Below are 17,624 nucleotides of genomic sequence, written 5' to 3'. Positions count from 1 at the left end.
TGGACTCCAGGCTTCTTCCGACTGCCAGGAAACAAAGTCAAGGTTTACTTCCAGAGTAGCTCTAACGACCCTGAGCTCCCCAAACTAAGGGCCCTGACAGTTAACTACCTTCAAGACACAAGGTTAGAAAGAACATCATGCTCCCGGCACCAGGCTCAGCTCGGGAGTGGAGCCAGAAACCACCACGATTCTGGCTCATGGCAAATCCAGCAGGAAGCAGTCCCAACTCACGGCTGGTTCATCTGCTTCAGCACCACCTAGTTCCACCAGCCTGTCTCCTACACCTCAGGCTTGGGGCACTTCTGCCTCCAGGGGTACGCTCTGACACCCCACCAGCAACACTAGCAACAACTGGAGGGGTGGGGCTCAGCCTTGCCCAGGATAGGCACACCCCAGCTCCAAGATTCGGGCCGCGAGTGTCTAAAAGTGGAAACCCCACTGCTCAACAGGGAACCAGGGCCCGGCCCAGGCTCACCCAGTTCCAGGTCCCAAGGCCACCACCGCCCACTGACCCCTGCCAATATTATTCCCATTCTAGAACTTTTTACTACTGACTATAAGCTCCTACCGGTGCTGCCGCTACCAGAACTATTACTCAATGAGTCGCTATGGCTACTGCTGCTCCTCCCGCTGAGTATGAGCCCCGACAACTGCCCCTACCACCATTTATACTAATATTACTGAGCACAAGCGCCCACGGATGCCAGGCACTCGATCCCCCACTATGCTGCTGTGACCGCTGATGGCCAACCTCCCAAACAAGCCAGTTGTGCCCTCATTCTGCCCCCCAGTTCCAGCCCTCCCGAGCCCCCTAACAATAAGCATTACCAAAGATGGACAACCCTGAAGTGAACACCCCCAGCACCTTAGGGGGCCCAGTCTCTCCCAGGAAGATCCACAGTCCACACCTCTAACTCTGTGTCTACTTCTCCCAAAAGTTTGTCCAGCAAACACCCGCAAGCTCATTTTGAGAGGGGATCTAGTCACCCCTGGGACTCCAAGACCCACTCCCAGGAGCCAGCAGCCATGACAGTGAGGAAAAGCAGAAGTTCCAGTCATGCCCAGCCACAGAAGCTGCCCGTCTTCAGCTTCTCAAGCACGTGGCAGCAAAAGGAAAGTAGAGAACTGGGGTGATGGAGAGGCCTGCTGCAGGATGTGATCCAACACTGAACCTCAAGGCTGCTGATCCCTGCCCACCCCAACCTGAAACCAGGGGACCACAGGCACACGCCAAGGTGCAAGGGCGACCTGACACACGGCATTCAGGGGCGCTCTGCTCTCTGCAGCTAGGAGCCACATCTGGCCAGGAAATCCTGCACGCGCGGGTCACAGTGACACCAGTGTGCCACACGGCTCATGGTGACCAGGTAGAGACACCATCACCGAAACACCTGTGCAAGGTCCAAGCCCGGCTGGGAGAGCTGGGGCTGCTGCACCTCTGGCAGCCCAGGGATGGAGGCCCACCAGTCTGCCCTCCGCCTCGCTCTCACAAGACTACCACTGTATGCAGACGGCACTCCGGCCCTGGGGCTCATCTGCCCAGCACCACCAGGCACATGGGCCCGATTCATGGGAAAGTTTGAGACCCCCGCAGAGAGGGCTTCTGGCTCAGGGCCCCTGGCCCACACGGAGAAACCCGAGCTCTTGGGTGCTCGGGGCAGCTCCAGGCTGGACGCAGCACCCCAGGTTCTGTGGCCCTGTCAGGGAGGGGTGATGGTACCTGCTTGGAAAAGCATATACCAGAGTTGACCTGGTTGAGTTAAACATTTGTTCAGCACCTGGAGAATGTCTTGTTATTCTGGGCACTGGTCCAGACTTCCTCTAAACTATGGGGCGCAGATTCCTTGGGATCAAGGATTCTGTTTTGTTCAAGGAGCCCTCTGAGTGTTGTAACATTTACCCAGCACCAGCAATGTCCCAACAAGGTATGAAATGCCTTTTGTTTTCAGAAGTATCCTTCTACCACAATCTATCTTAATTGGCTACAGAGAAATAATCATTCCCCCGAGGCTCCAGGCATTTAAGTATGTGTCCACGCTAAAGATAAATACAACCGCTGAGCTACTATTTTATCCTCAGACCTTAGACGATGTGCCTCTGTCCGCAACAGCCCCTCTGCAGCGATCCATGTACACGGAACATAATTCACTGTACGTAAAAGCATTTACCTCAATTAATGTAAAAATTCCCAAGACTAAGTAGGATTTCCAGTAACACTTTATGATTGCTTTCGTTAAAGAAGGCTTCTGTGCTGCTTTCTCAGCTCTCAAGACTTCTTTATCCCAGTACCTACAATGAGAAACAAAGTGTGGTGAAAGAGCAGTAGGCCCAAAACATCATGAAAGAGCAGCAGGGCAAGCTTTGGGGTAAGCTGAACGCAGCAGAGGGACGAGCGCAGGGTGTGTGCTGGGGGCACTTTGAGATCCGCCCAGTGAGTGCTGGCAAACTGCGGGGCACAATCTGACGGACAGAGAGTCACAGCCTCAGGCGACAAATTACTGCCAAGCTTTGCTAGACAGACAAGCCAGGGGTCCTTCCACAAAGGTGTCCCCAGACACCAAAGTAGGTCCAGGCCGGAACAGCCTAGGAAAGGGCATGAGGAGGTCCCCAAAGACTGGCACACACCCCAGGAATGAAGTGCCCTTTCCAAACCACTAGTCACTCTTTGAAATACTCCTTCTTACCCTTCTCCTCACAGCTGCTTGCTTACCCTTGTAACTCTTCTCCGAGGTGCTTTGAGCGATCGTCCGGAAGCACTGAATACATGTCATCTTCTTCCAATCTCCGCTTGTGACCAATTTTAAACAAGGGGTTTAGCCACCTGTTAAAAATGAAGGAAAAGGAGAGAATGACAGGTCCAGAATTACATATTTGTATGCATGTGGGCGGGCGCGCACGCACACGCGCGCGCACACACACACACACACACTCCCTAAATTCTATCTGCCCAGAGGCCCAGTATCCAGCAAATTACACTCCCATAGCAAAGAGCATTCCAGCTCCTGGTTTCTTAAAGATCTTCCTTCCCTAAAAGAAGCAGGACTCCTAGAAAAAAAAATGGGACAGATAAAGTACATGCAGGGCCCCAAATATCCTGCTCCATAAAACAGTCTCCTTAGACTGTTCCCCGAGGACTGAGGAGCCAGGAGGAAGAGCTGGGACATTTTGAGCATCAAAAATTAACTGGCAATGAATGACAGATAACTCGTCAAATAACAAGAGAATCCATGACTCTTTTGCCTACTTCAATGAGACAAAGGGGGGCCAAGAGGGGAGCTCTTGATTCCAGAATGCAAACAGCTATTGAAGGAATAGAAAATTAAATTACCAAAGGAAGCTAAAACTATGGAGGGAAAGTTTGATGAGGAACAGGATATCTGCATCATCTCACATTTTCTCTCTACAAAGTGCACACTAATGATGAGAGGAAAAGGACAGGAAAGTTACAGGGGACTCCACCAGAAAACCCCTATTCGGGTCCGTTATGCATTCAATACCAATAATGAATATGCAGAGATAGCCCAGGGATTAACACCATCTGATCCAATTTTGCCTGGGCAAGGAGATTTCCGAGGCCAGATGACAAGCCTTGAAAGTGGAGACCGCGTCTCTCTCGCCTATTGCTTTATCCCCAGCACAAAACTAGCTACTTGGGAGGTGCTCAAGGGTTATTTGCTGAAACCCTTGAAATCTGACTGCAGCACTGAGGCTGCCGGAGAAGGCTGGTGGGGTGCGGAGTGAAGGCAGGAGACCCAGGGGGCCAAGGTGGGCATGGATGGGATCACACAGTTGAAGAAGTGTGAACCTATACCCCAAAATCAAGTGTTGTGAACCCACACATAAAGCAAATCGGGTTTTTTTTAATTACTGGTTCAATAAAGAAGGCTGATGAATTGTTAAGGAATTGATATAAGAAACTGAGGTGCAGACCCTGCTAGCCTCAGAACTCTAGAGAACCCTAGCTCAGCAGTTAGGGGGCTGCATCCTTATCCCAGAGATGGCCCTGGGGACCCCCAGGTCTCCGGGGTCTCAACTATTCCCCCCCCTCCACCTCCCTCAAGCCCAGCATCCCGTGACCCTTTGCCAGTCACTTAATACCTCTAGGCCGCAATTTCCTTCCAAACTAAAGTATAAACCTGTGAGCTTCGCCACTGGGTGCCCTCAAAGGCCCTCCCTCTTTCAAATTCTGCTTTACAGGAAGAGATGCTGCAGAAGCACGTGGAGGATCTTTCGGGAAAATTTAAATAAACAACACCGAATAAATGCATAGCATGACAGAGAGACGTTATGTTAGCCGGGGGTGGGGTGGTGACTGCAGTCAACACATCTGTACCCCCAAGGGTACTCTTTACTGCCCCCCTCCTTTGAGGGGCCTTGGGAAACAGTTGGAAAAGCAATGGCTTCACCATGACAGTTTCTGAAGCCACAAGGGTCATTTATTTGCCCATGATGGGTACAGTTTCCCATAGTGCAGCCCCGAGAAAGGACTGGTCGTTTTGACCCCCAGCTCCAAGCTTCAGCCACACTGTGTCTCCCGCCTTGTGCTGTGGCCCCTGCATGAAGCCCCTGGGGCCCATGTCCCCCACTTCGCTCTAAGTCACATCCCACTCACCTGCGCCAGTACCAGGTGACCAGCCTCCTCGGCTAATCCCCACCACCTCAGTCCCAAGCCTCTCTCCATGTGCCCATGAAACTCTCCTGAGTTCCCCCAAGATCAGCAAAACCCTGCTGCCCTCAGCTCCTGGAGGGCTGGAGGGCTAGGCAGGCCTGTGAAGACAAGGCCCGCCTCAGCAGAGCCCCCCAGTCCCTGTTCCACCTAAGGGTAAACAGCCCTGGCCCCTCCAAAGACTATGGCACCTGGCTATATGCAGAGAATTCTGGATTTAGCTGGAAACAGAAAAACTGCTGCATCTGCCAGTTGCCATATCCAGAAAATCCTGTCCTTGCCTATCATTCTTCAACAACTTTAGCTGCTGAATCAGGCTTCCCTTGCACCCCAACATCTGATATCTGATTCTGCACCCACCACAGAGGGCACCCCAAACTCTAGCTGCTCATGTTCTTGTTGTGGTCTCTTCTGGAACCTTCCTTCAGGCCTGCAGGCTAATGCCTGTGACCTCAAACCTGCCATCCCCTCATTTCCTCGGCTGGTCTGGCCCCAAAGGGCCCCTGGCCACAGCCCCACTGTCCTTAGGGGAACTGTCAGTCCTCTGCTGTTAAATGCAGACAGACAGTCCCCCACAACTCCAGACTCCAGGGCTGCGTGCCCACCTGTCATCTCCTTGTATCGCCAATCAGAACTTCTGATCTGTGCCACCGAAAGAGCCCTTCCTGCCGCAGTCAACGGCAACCCCACGGAACCCAGGACTAACAGCAGAAACCTGGTGCATGGGTCCCCCGGACACCTCCCCTCTAGCCCCTCCCCATGCCCCGGGAAATGCAGGCGACCCCACACACCCCCTGCACCTCTGCTCCCTCATTCTAGGTCCAGCCCACGGGGGTTATCAGAGCTCCTCAGCTGCTAACCGGCCTGACTGCTTTCACTGCTTCCCAGCCCCACTTGTACAGAGCAGCCATTGGGGTTCTACAGACACAAGACCAGGCTGTTTTTCTGCAGTAGAAATACACCTTGATTCCTGAGGGGTGTCAGGCATGACCAGGCACCCTCCTAGCTCGCCTGCCCCACCTCCTGCCCTGGGTGCCTTGCTCCTGCCATGCGGGCGCCTGCCTGGGTTCCTGAACCCCCCCTGCATTCCTGAGTCCTGTTCCCTTAGCTGGGAGCTAATGCTGCACCCCCCTTCCCTCCCCGGCCTGCAGTTTCCTTCCTCCAGCTCTTACTGTGATTGCACCTCTACAGAAAGGGCCGAACAGCCCTTCAATCCCCTAACAACCCTTCTTTATTCCATGTAATGAAATCTACTAGTTGAGGGAAAAAAGAAATCACTGCTTCACTTTGTGTCTCTCCTCCATACAAGATCCAAGAAGATGGGGCCCCTCTTGCACATGGCAAGCCCCTCAAAGCATGGCTGGCTGGTTGAATGAATGAATGGATGGATGGCATGCCCCGCTTGAGCTGCAGGAGCAGAGAATGCTCACACCGCCCTCTTTCAAGTCCTGTACAAACAGGGGAAAGTGCAGGTCAGATGAGGTCAGTCAATCATTCAACCAATACCTGAGCCATTTATTGCTGAAGGAATGTGTGTTGAGGCACTTTCCGCTGTGTCAGTGTATTAATTAATTAATCACTTTCCCCGTGGATTCTAAAGGCCCAATGACTCTAGGACTCCTGTAGCCCAATCTATGGGTCCATTGGGCCAGGAGTGGGCGGGGGGACGTAGGGGGCCATAGGCTAGAGGGAGGTTGAGTGGTAAGGGGTCCAAAAGCAGGACTGGGGTGAAGGCTAGATAGGAAGCACACAGACTGAAGCCCCAAGCTACTTGAAAACCCCCTTCCCCTAAAGCAAGGCGTCTCAAGGTACACGCTTCTTTGTTGCGGGGCTGTCCCATACACTGTAAGATGGTCAGAAGCCTCCCTAGACTGTCCTCAGATGCCAGTGGTGTCCCCTCACCGTAAGTTGTGACAACTTAAAATGACCCAGTCATTCCAGAGGGAGCGGGTGGCAAAATCCCGGGGATCAGAAATTGTGCCCTAATCTTTGCCTTTTGGGAAAAAAACCCTAGAATATTTCTTCAAATGTTGGCCTCACAGAGCAACCACGGGGCATGTAGCAGGAGCCTCTCTGTCACGAAAAGGAGGTTAATGGTGTAAGCTCATTGCTATATTCATTGGTTCAAATGCTCTCCAGGAGCTCATGAGAGAAAGGGGTCTCTATAACAAAGAATTACAATATGAGGGCCTCCCTGGTGGCGCAGCGGGTTGAGCACAGCGCTGTGAAGGTGTCTGCAGCCTCCGCAGCACTGGTTCAATTCCTGGCCGGCCAGAGAGAATCCCACATGGTGAGGCAGACCTCTCCTGCCTCGCCCACTGCTCCCCTCAGCAGTGTTTTTGGTCCATCTACCTGTTCTGCTCCCCACTCTGTCTCTGGTGAATCCTCTCACCCTTCCACGACTCTAACCTGTACCCCAGCTCTTGTATAAATAAAAATAAATCTTTTAAAAAAAAAAAAGAATTATAATATGATGTGGCAATGTGGGTGTGCGCCTGGATGCTTGGCTCTTTAGGTCTCTGTAGGGCTGAGGGGTCAGTCAGTAACCCAACTCACCAATAACTCATCTTCTGTACAGCAAAGCTTCTCAAAGTGTGCTCTGTGGACCAGCAGCATCAACATCCCCTGGCTTGTCAGAAATGCAAATTCTCTGGCGCGCACCCCTATAACCTATGAACTAGAAAGTTGAGAAAGGGGTCCCAACCTTCTCCAGGTGATGCCAGTGCAGCTTCAGGTGTGAGGACCTGCTCTAGGGTGTGCTTCGGCAGGCCAATGGAATTTACATGGAGTTCCAATCCTGGCTAAATATCAAAATCCCAACCTCAGGGCCTCCCCGGTGGCGCAGCGGTAGAGCGCTGGGTTGCGAAGCTGCCCGCGGCCTCTGTGGCGCTGGTTCGATCCCCGGCTGCTCCCCAGCCACCGGAGGAGGGTCCCACATGGCGCGCAGACCTCTCCTGCCGCCCACTGCTCCCCTCAGCAGTGTACTTTGGTCCTTCTGCCTGCTCTGCTCCCCACTCTGGCTCTGGTGAATTCTTTCACCCTCCTGCGCTTCTGACTGTACCCAGTGCATGTATAAACAAAACAAACAAATAAATAAATAAAAAAACATGCCTCTATTAAAAAAAAAAAAATCTTTAAAAAAAAAAATCCCAACCTCAGCCTGGAGTTTTAAAACAAAGACCAAAGGAGATCGGATCCCCAGTCCAATAACTGAATCAGAGTAAATCAAGATGGAACACAACTGGTGGTTTCTTATACCGCTCCTCTCCCACCCCACCAGCCAGTCTGGTCATCAGCCCTGGCAACCATTCACAGGGGACACAAGGGAAGCCTGGGTCACTGCCTGGCGACCTCAAAGGAGGATTGCAAGGGCTTCCAGGAGAGACAAAGTGTGAGTAACATCCAAGAGAAACACTTGGAGTTCAATGAGGAGACAAGGGAGGCAGGAGAGAGGTGTTTTCCAGAAAAACAGAACCCGACATGCATATCAGTTATACACTGTATGGCAAAAGCTAGATCAAAAACAGCCTGAGAGTTGGTGTGGAAATGGAATAACTAAAGGGATTATATTCCAACTTTAAGAATTTGGATTTTGCCTTGATGATAAAGGATTTTGCAAGTTTTTAAGCTACTTTGTAGATGACAATGAAGAGCAAGGAAACCAAATAGGAATTGGATTTGAAAGAAATTAAGAGGGTGTAAGCCAGCACAATTAACCACATTCATCCATCCAAGCTCCAATCCCTTCTCTCAAGTTTAGCCTCCCTCCCCCTCTAGAAACAAAGTTCAGCTGCCTTGACTAGTTTTAACTCTGGGATTCTAGGATTCCATCATAAAAATAAGCCAAGTGAAGCAGAAATCAGAGATTAAAATTCAACATTCTGTTACTAATTTTCTTTTTTTTTTTTTAAGATTTATTTATTTATTTATACAAGCACTGGGTGTAGTCAGAAGCATGGGAAGGTGAAAGAATTCACCAGGGAACAGAACAGGCAGACTGATGAAATATACTGCTGAGGGGAGCAGCGGGCGCAGCAGGGGAGGTTTGCGAGCCATGTGGGACCCTTGCCAGCGGCCAGGGCAAATACTACAACAGCTTCGCAGCCCAGTGCTCAACCATTGCACCACCAGGGGAGACCCTCTGTTACTAATTTTCTCTAGGAAATTAAAAAAAAAACCTGAAAACCAAATCATCCTTCAAAAAAAGTTTTTTAATATCCTATTTAATATAAACTGAAGCAGCAGTATATAGCAAATATTCAATCTTTAATTCTGGCCATCAGCATAGCAGTTATATTTTTAAACTCTTTAATATTTTACATATTCATATAAAAAGCTATGACCATTAAGAACAACCTATCCGCAAAACATACTGCAAGACATCTCGTATCCATTATTCACTAGAAAGGAATGGCTACCAACATATCAATAATGACACAAATAGATATCAAAGGAGGGATAAAAGCAAATATAGAGAAAAGCAATTAAATGTGCAGTTTTACTAAATTATCTCAACATTTTACACATTCCAAAGTTACTTGAGTCCAATTAAAAATACTACGAACAAGAAAGTAGAACATCAGAGTTGTAAGATGTATAAAAAATAGACAAAATTTCACTGCATTATTTATATTGGAATGGTATTATAGCAGGTAAGGGGTGTGAGACCATTGATAAATAAAATACTAATTAGTAAGTAGAGTTTTTTGAAAAAAAAATAAGACAATGCTTAACTTTAGAATGGAGAAACCTGGCAGTCACCACACTAACCAACTGATAAAAGTCACTATGGCCAGGAATCAGACAAGGGAACACTAGGTGCCTGTGATGCATTGAACATTTCCTGGTATTCTTGCCAGGAGGAAAACACCAGACAGACCCAAATGAAGAACATTCATTCTATAAACCTACACATTCTTCAAGAGAAAACTGGATGTTCCGTGTTGAAGGTCACTAGGGAGATAGGATGATTAAATACCAATATGTCATGCTGATTCTAAGATGGATAATATGGTGGAATTACTTATGCAATCTGAGGATTAGTAGTGTGTCAAAGTTAACTTCTGAATGTTGATAGGGAGACCAAGGCAATGCAAGAAAGTATGCTTATTTTTAGGTAAGAAGTACTGAAATGTTCACAGGTAAAATGGAGCATGTCTATAATCCACCTACAGATAATTCAGATAAAAAAATAATATGCATAGAGAGAGAATGGCAAAGATGGTAGAATCCAATGTTAGGGAAAAAGAAGGTAAAAGTAATTATCAGATTTTAAAACAATTCAAAGGTAATAATCAAAGCACTATGAATCTGACCACAAAAGCGAGACAAAAAAACAAAAGTTAAAAAGTGGGGCTTGATCAAACTAAAAAGCTTTTTCCCAGAAAAGGAAACCATAAGGTAAATGAAAGGCAACCTACTAAATATGAGAAAATCATATCTAAAAATGGGTTAATAGCCACAATATAAAAAACGAATACAACAAAAATCCATCCAATTTAAAAGGAAGAAGAAGATCTGAATTGACATTTTCCCAAAGAATTACAGAGGGACAACAGGTACATGAAAAAATTCTCAACATAACCAGTCATCGGGGAAATGCAAATTAAAACCACCAGAAGACACCACCTCACATGTATTAGAATGACAGTTATCAAAAATATAAGCAATAATAAGTATTGCTAAGGATGTAGATAAAAGGAAAACCTTGTACAGTGTTGGCGGGAATGTAAACAGGATATAGTATGGAAATACCTCGAAAATGGAACTACCACAAGATCCAGCAATCCTACTTGTGTGTATTTCCATGAAGAAACAAAAAAAACTCAAAAAGATACATTCATTGCAATATTACTTATAATAGCCAAGATATGGAAACAACCTAAGTGTCCATCAAAAAATGTAAAATTTTTGCAGATGTTGAAGTTACATTGCTATTGGCTTAAAAGAGACTGTTATAAATTTAAGGGGATTCATGCACGCCTCAGGATAACCACAAAGCAAAAGCTGACAGAGATACACCCATGCAGCATCTTGAACGGTCATGGTAAAGGAACAAGGAGTGAAGGGAGATAGAATACGTGGTATTATGAACACAATGGAATGCTATTCGGCTTTTAAAAAAAGGAAATCCTCCCATTTGTGACAACATGGATGAACCTGGGGGACATGATGCTACATGAAAGAGAAGAGGGACAAAGCACGTACTATGGTCTATATGGAGAATCAGGAACAAACATGTAGGTCAGACAGAGCACAAGAGCGGTGGCCAGGGTCTAGGGAGCGGGGAAAACAGGAAGAGATTGGTAAAACAGTACAAACTTTAAGCTGCAAGATGAATATATGGTCAAAGGATCTAGTATAAAACATGGCGACTACAGCTGATAACAGTGAATTATATTATTGAAACTCGTAGACAACAGAACTTAAATATTCTCACTCAGAATGAAGGGGGGAAGGGATAAACAGGTGAGGTGATGGATGTGTTCATTAACTGGCTAGGAAGAATCCTTCATTCACCAAATCATCATGAGATGATTAGAATTCTTACAGCTTTGTCAATTTTAACTCCATAAAGATAGCGGACACAGGTAAGGAAAGACCTCAGTTGGCATTTGTCCCCAGTTCCTGGACTTTCTCCAGGTTCTTCTAAATCCTTGGAATTTCCCAAGTAAGATGAGTGTGGGCCCAGATGGTCTGTGCTAACAAGGTGACTCACGGTTGGCCTCCAGAGTTTATTCTAACATGACTCAGATGGGGGCTGGGGACACCAGAAACGCTGGTGTGTGGTTAGGGCTAGGGCTCTGAGCCAGCCAGCAACAGCTTGACCTCTGTGGACGAAGCCTGGAGAATGGGATCACACTGATGAGACCTACACTGAGACCCCAGTAGAAACACAGACATCACACCTTGGGGAGCTCTCCTGGCTGGCGATCCTCTGTGTATACTGTCACACCACGGTGCGGGGAGGGTGACATATCCTGACCCCGTTCAGGTTGGGGAGGCTCCCAGACCTCACCCTTTAACTCTCCTTGTGACTGGTTCTGCTTCACATCTTTTTGCTCTAGTAACACACACTGTTAGCATATGCTTTCTTGAGGTTTGTATGTTGCTGATGATCAGGGAACCCCCAAACTTATAGCCAGTTGATCAGAGGTGAAGGTGGACTATGGACCAAAGTAGCAGCTGGTATCCAAAGGGAGGTCAGCTGAGGACAGTGCCGTGCACCTGTGACAGATGGCCCCACTGTGGCGATGGTGGTAGAGGGCCAGGGCAGGTGGCCTGGCCCCAGAGTTCAAGAGCAGATGTTCCCAGGGCAGGACATGCTCCCCCCCCTTCCTTTTGCTGGCCTCCGGGTTTGCTCATCAACTGGCACCTCTGCTCTGACCATCCCTGGGCCCTGGCCTCCCTGTCCTGACCTCAGTTAATACAAAACTACTGTCCATGCCCTGGTGCTCTCCAGCCTGTGGCAGTGGCTATGAAGACATCTGCAGCACTGGAGGAGACAAGCCAAGTCTTAAAATCTCCCTACTCTTACCTACAGCCACACTTTTCTAATCCAGAATGGACTCCCCATATCTCAATCAGCGTCGAAACCACCCAAGATGCACATTTAAAAAAAACCCAGGCCTCGCTCCCAGAGAGCCTCTGATTCTACAGAACTGTGGTGCAGAATAAGACTCTGCATTTCAAACCAGTGCTCCATGTGGTTTTGGTCTAGAATCACCTAGAGATGTGTGCTTGGGGGAAAGACAATCCCAGAGGATGGGTGGTAAGTGATAATTCAATTCTGGGGGTTGGGCTACAACACGCCTTGGAAAATCTAATAAGTTCCATAAGCCCAAGAGAAAAAGCGGTCTAAGATATCAAGGTCAGTAAAATGATTGAACTAGAACCAAAAACCCATGCTTCAGGGACCTGGTCTAAATAGGAAGCTCACAAAGAATTTTACTAGAATTTAGCTGCGTAGATCTGTTTCCCTGGGGGCCAGGAAGCAGGGCGTCGGGTCACTTCCCTGGGTGACCAGCTACTGCATAGTATCCCTGAGTGCCACCACTGTTGGGCAGCCCAGAAGTGGAACTCGGCTAAGGCTCCAGATTTAGTCCTAAGCAGGAGAACTGACGGCAGATCTCAACAAGCTGAATGAAGGTAAAAGACAGACTCTGGATAAAGGGAATGTGAGCAGCTGGGCCACACCATGAGAGAAGGAAGTATTCCGAGAACTTGGACCTTGATGGTCAAGAGGCTGCTGCGGATCAACAGCCAACGTGTTCATAAAGTGCAACAGCAAATTGTGCTGGAAACCCATCAGCCTTTCCAGGAATTAGAGTATCTCAAAGACAACATGCCAGACTAAATATTTTTTACATATAAAAGGCCCTGGAGCAACACGAGTTTGCAGGTTTGAAATGCCAGGGCGCCCTTCTACACAGAATTATTTTCAATACTTACACAACTGACCCTTGAACCCCATGCAGGAGAAAATGTATTTTCTCTTAGGGTTTTCTGAATAATCTTTTCTTTCTTCTAGCCTACTTTATTACAAGAATACAGTATATCACAAATAAGACATGCACAGTATGTGTTAACAGACTGTTTAGGTTATCAGTAAGGGCTTCTGGTCAACAGCAGGTTATTAGTAGTTAAGCTTTGGGGGAGTCAAAAGTTAAATGCAAATTTTTGACTGCACAAGTCAGCATGCCAATCCGAGTTATTCAGGGTCAACTATGTGTATGTGTGCTTACACACATACAGCAGATCTTTGGATATTTTGTTCGATATTGTTTTCTTACACTGTTGGTATTTAAAAAATAATAACTCACTTCCTGGCCAGCACCACGGTCTGTGTGGGCTGACACACCGTCCAGTCTGCCTGCCTTTTTCCAGAGACTCCAGTTTCCTCCCACAACTCAAAGATGTGGTCGTGAGAGTTACGGCATGTCTCAGCTGACCCAGTGGCAGTGAACTACATGTGTGTCTGAAGCATCCTGTGATGCAAGGCATCCTGTCTGGGGCGGGATCCCACCATGGAAACAGGGGCCTCCTGTCACAAGATTCAAGCTTAGTTCTGCAGAGTAAAATCTGACACTTAAATGTCTAAGCAAAGAATACACTGGCTTTGCAGGTTTAATCAAATGTTACTGGGTTGTTTTAAAGAAAATGGTATCAATCTGATCTGTTGTATATACACAGTTGACCCTGAACAATACCAGGGCCCCGGCCCTTGTACAGTTGAAAATCCATGTCTAACTTGTAAATGTCACACACACACACACACACATACACACACATATACACACAAAATACTGCCCACAGACAGTAAGTAACATCACGGGGAAGTCCTTGGAAACTGGACCTTCAAGTGAAATAATGTTACCCAAATCAATCTTACCAGAAGCTAACTTATAGTAATAAGAGTTAAGCTCATGCAGCATATTCTCTGGTCACCAAAATTTTGAAGACCCAAAAACACTTCTGATGTGAAGCAATCATTTCTCTTCCTTCATTTTCCAACTTGCTTATTTTAGTTCCAGGTGACAAAACCTCAATGCCTCAGCCAACTCTTGGGGCATGGAAGGTTCTGTTCATGTATTTTCAAGATGAATGATTATGTGGCTCAAAATGAAAAGAATCAGTACAGAGAATTTTATAATTATACTCAAGATTTTACTTTAATGTCCAAAAGCACTTAAAATACATGAAAATGATAAGAATATTTTAGAACTATATGAAAAGGTGAAATGAGGTCCCAGGTTACTAAAAGTGTTTATAAATAATATTGCATTGGAAAAAAGCAGACCATAAACCATCACAGTATGCACAGATCAATTAAAATTACAAGAAACACGCAACAGGCATACCAAGGAGGATTTTAATTTTTAATATAGACAGTAAAGAGCTTGAGATTGACTTTTAGCTCTTTTTGAGGAGGAAGAGACGGACTTACGATTGGACAGGACCTTTGTTGCAGGGAGGGGAAGATGCTGGCAAAACTTTATTTCTTCATCTGATGGTAGATACAGGGTGTCATCTTTGTAATTCTTGAAGCTACTGTCTATGTTTCATATACTATTCTGCATCTATTTTACCTCGCAGAAGTACAAAAACAAATGTGAAGCTAAGTGAGATGTCCAATCTGATTTCACAGGGTAATTTAATAATGTCTGTATATGAAACCACAATGAACATTTCTTAGAGATATTTGGGAAAACTACATTAACAAATACGTGATTTAAAAATAAAAGTGATTTAAAAATAAAAGTGGGGGTTGCTACCCTCCTTAAACAAACAAAAATCAGTGAAATACTCTTTGCATTAGTTATCTAGAACTCACAACAAAACACCAGACTCAGTGGATTAAAGAGCAGAAATATATTTTGCCAATTCTGGAGGCGACAAAAGTCCGAGCTCAAGGTACTGACCAGGAAGGTTTCCTAGGAAGCCTCTCCTTTCTCCATGGCTGAGAGGGGGCCTCCCTCCTGCTGTGTCCTCATACACCCCTGGGATCCCTTCATGGTACAGATTTTGTCTTCTTATAAGAAACCAATCAATTTGGATTAGGGCCCCACCCATCCTCACTTTAGCTGAATCACTCTTTTAAGTCAGTCGCATTCTGAAATCAGACCCAGTCTGCTGGGTCTTGGGGTTTCAACAAGTGATTTGAGGGGACACAACTCAGTTGTAACATCACCCTTCACTTCACATGCAGGACAGAAAGTGGGAGCAGAGTGAGGTGAGCCTGGCCAGGAGCTGAACACTGACAGTCACAAGACTCGGGGTCCATTACCCTCCTGTGCAAGCTTGTCATTTTCCATCCTAAGAGAGGGAGGGAAGCGGCAGGTGGGGGGAAATCCAGGTCTGTGCAGGTCTTAGAGGTTGACTGTTTGAGAAGCATGTTGGGTATTTTCTCTGTAAGAGTGACAGTCACCCAACTATAAGTGTGACCCCAATGTATGAGTAGTATATTAATATTGAAGAATAGTAAATACCTGGCTGAGGCCTCACCCCAACTTGAACTAAGAAAGAAGACAACAGGTGCCAGGCCTAGAATTTGCATTTTGAGTCACCAAGACTGGGGCAGGGCCTGTGACTCTGCATGGGGGGCATACGGAGCAGCAGACCACAGCTCGTCAGGCAGGCTCCATGCCAAGCTGCCCACCAGCCAGCTCCTCCTGTGTCTGATGCCTGAGAGATGGCAGTTCAATGCAAAGACGCAGACAGCAAGAGCCAGCTGGCCTTTGTCTACAGACCCTTTCCAAAGTTAAACCCAGACCTGTGACTGACACCAGCTTCCACTGCAGCCAGAAAATGAATTGGAGACAGCTGCAGACAGATGTTGTGAGTGTGTGCCCTGGCTGGGTTCTAGCAAAAATCTGCTATCCTGAGTCAGAGCCAGGGCTGTGAGCAGGGTGATCCCCAAAGGTCGTCCCTGCCACATCACAGGAAGTGACATCACCCTGGGAGGCAAGGGCAAGGTGGTCACAGATGGCCCCTGGTTCACACAGGCCTCAGCGGCCGGCCAGCCGGCCCCACACAGGAGAAAGGTATTTACTCTCAGAGCCGCAGTTATGATTCATGAGTCATTAGTCTATACAACCTCAGCAAATATTTACATCCCCTTGGCCCTCAATAACCTCAGGGGTTCGGGGTTTACAAAACCTGCCTGGGAACATCACCCTGCTGGTCCAGTGTTTGCAGGAAGCAGATGAGAACCGTGCTTGGAGACACTTCAGTTTGCAGTGGAACTTTCCTGGGTTTAGGTTTGCTAAGCTTTAAGTTCTTCTCTATTTACACAACAGCAATAGGACGAACAGAAACACAGCCCAAATGGCAGGGGCTGGGGGAGGGAACAGCACACCCCCCTGCCTGTGGTTTCCGGGCATAAAAGGCCTGGGCACGCAGGTGATGGCCATGGAGCTCCCACTGGAGCACTCTGCGCAGAAGTGGTACCCACTAACGGGAACCCCTGGGAGGGGCAGGCAGGCCAGTGTCCAGCAGCCGGGAGGGCCTTGTGGGGAAAAGCTCTGGAAGCTGTATTCTGGAGAGCGCGTGGCCAAAGGCCACTACAACATTCTTCAGCCCATTTCATCCATGCCGCTCCTGTGCCCCTGTCACAGGCAGGGAAGAAAATCCCTTCTTCCAGCCCAGCCTCTGCTGAAACGGCCACATCATTCATAATCGGTCATGAAGTCTACATGGGTCCTCTCCACTTGCCATGGCCTAGAAGCCCCCTGAGGCCAAGGGTGGCCCTAACATTTTTCATTTCCCCCTCAAATGCCTTGTGTAACGGGAAGTAGGAACCCCGAAAACCTAAATACTGCCCACAGAAATCACACACACACAATGTGTGACCTCATTCTGCGACCTCGATAACAACAAAGGATGGCAAGCTGAGGAGATGTGTAGCCGTAGAGATTCAGGGTAGAAGCTTCTACCGCAACCCGTACATTCTCCTAACTCACAAGCCACTTACTCAGGACAAGGTTCTGAATCTGAACCTTGTTCTGAAATTTCCAAACCCTTTTTTCCTAAAGTCTCCAAACAGGGAGGACATGTGTTACCATTGTTAAACTTTTTGCGGTTGATGAAGCCTCAGCTTTGAACATCTTAGGGCCTCCTGTGATGCAGGAGTAAATTTCAGGGTGCAGCTCCACCTCCCCAGCCTGGTGCAGCTCCACCTCCCCAGCCTGGTACAGCTCCATCAATTTGGCTCAGGGGTGAAGTCCTAAAGTGAGGTCCTCTGCTGTTGCTAATTTCATGGGTCTTCACACCTCAGGCCTACCTGGGCAATTCAAGCTGTGTCTTCAACACCGGGAAGAGGTTGAAAATTACAGGAAGTAAAAGTGAAAGGCAACATGCCCACTGAGGTAGCACTTAGGGCATTTCCTTCTGTTTCATTCAGAGTTGGGGACCCTAAGACTTGAGTTTAGCACCATGGCCCCCTTGTTCTCTCCAGATG

The 17,624-nt window shown here is 47.5% G+C and overlaps 1 protein-coding gene across 3 annotated transcripts in view; it reads right to left on the bottom strand.

Annotated features, from left to right (window-relative positions):
- Positions 1–17,624, bottom strand: part of ABCC4 (ATP binding cassette subfamily C member 4) — a 221,418-nt gene that overhangs the window by 161,699 nt on the left and 42,095 nt on the right. For all 3 annotated transcript variants that reach the window (XM_054701230.1, XM_054701229.1, XM_037528792.2), the window contains exons 2-3: positions 2,711–2,821; positions 2,169–2,289 (exon numbers count right to left, since the gene is read on the bottom strand). In XM_054701230.1, coding sequence (XP_054557205.1) covers positions 2,169–2,289; positions 2,711–2,766 — 177 coding nt within the window. In that variant the 5' untranslated portion in view covers positions 2,767–2,821. The remainder of the gene's footprint in view (positions 1–2,168; positions 2,290–2,710; positions 2,822–17,624) is intronic.

Source organism: Talpa occidentalis, unplaced genomic scaffold (genome assembly GCF_014898055.3).
Source record: "Talpa occidentalis isolate TD23 unplaced genomic scaffold, MPIMG_talOcc4v2.1 talOcc4.5, whole genome shotgun sequence".
In the NCBI taxonomy this organism is placed as follows: Eukaryota; Metazoa; Chordata; class Mammalia; order Eulipotyphla; family Talpidae; genus Talpa; species Talpa occidentalis.
The sequence above is the reverse complement of the archived record's forward strand: the minus strand, read 5'-3'. Positions and strand labels throughout refer to the sequence as shown.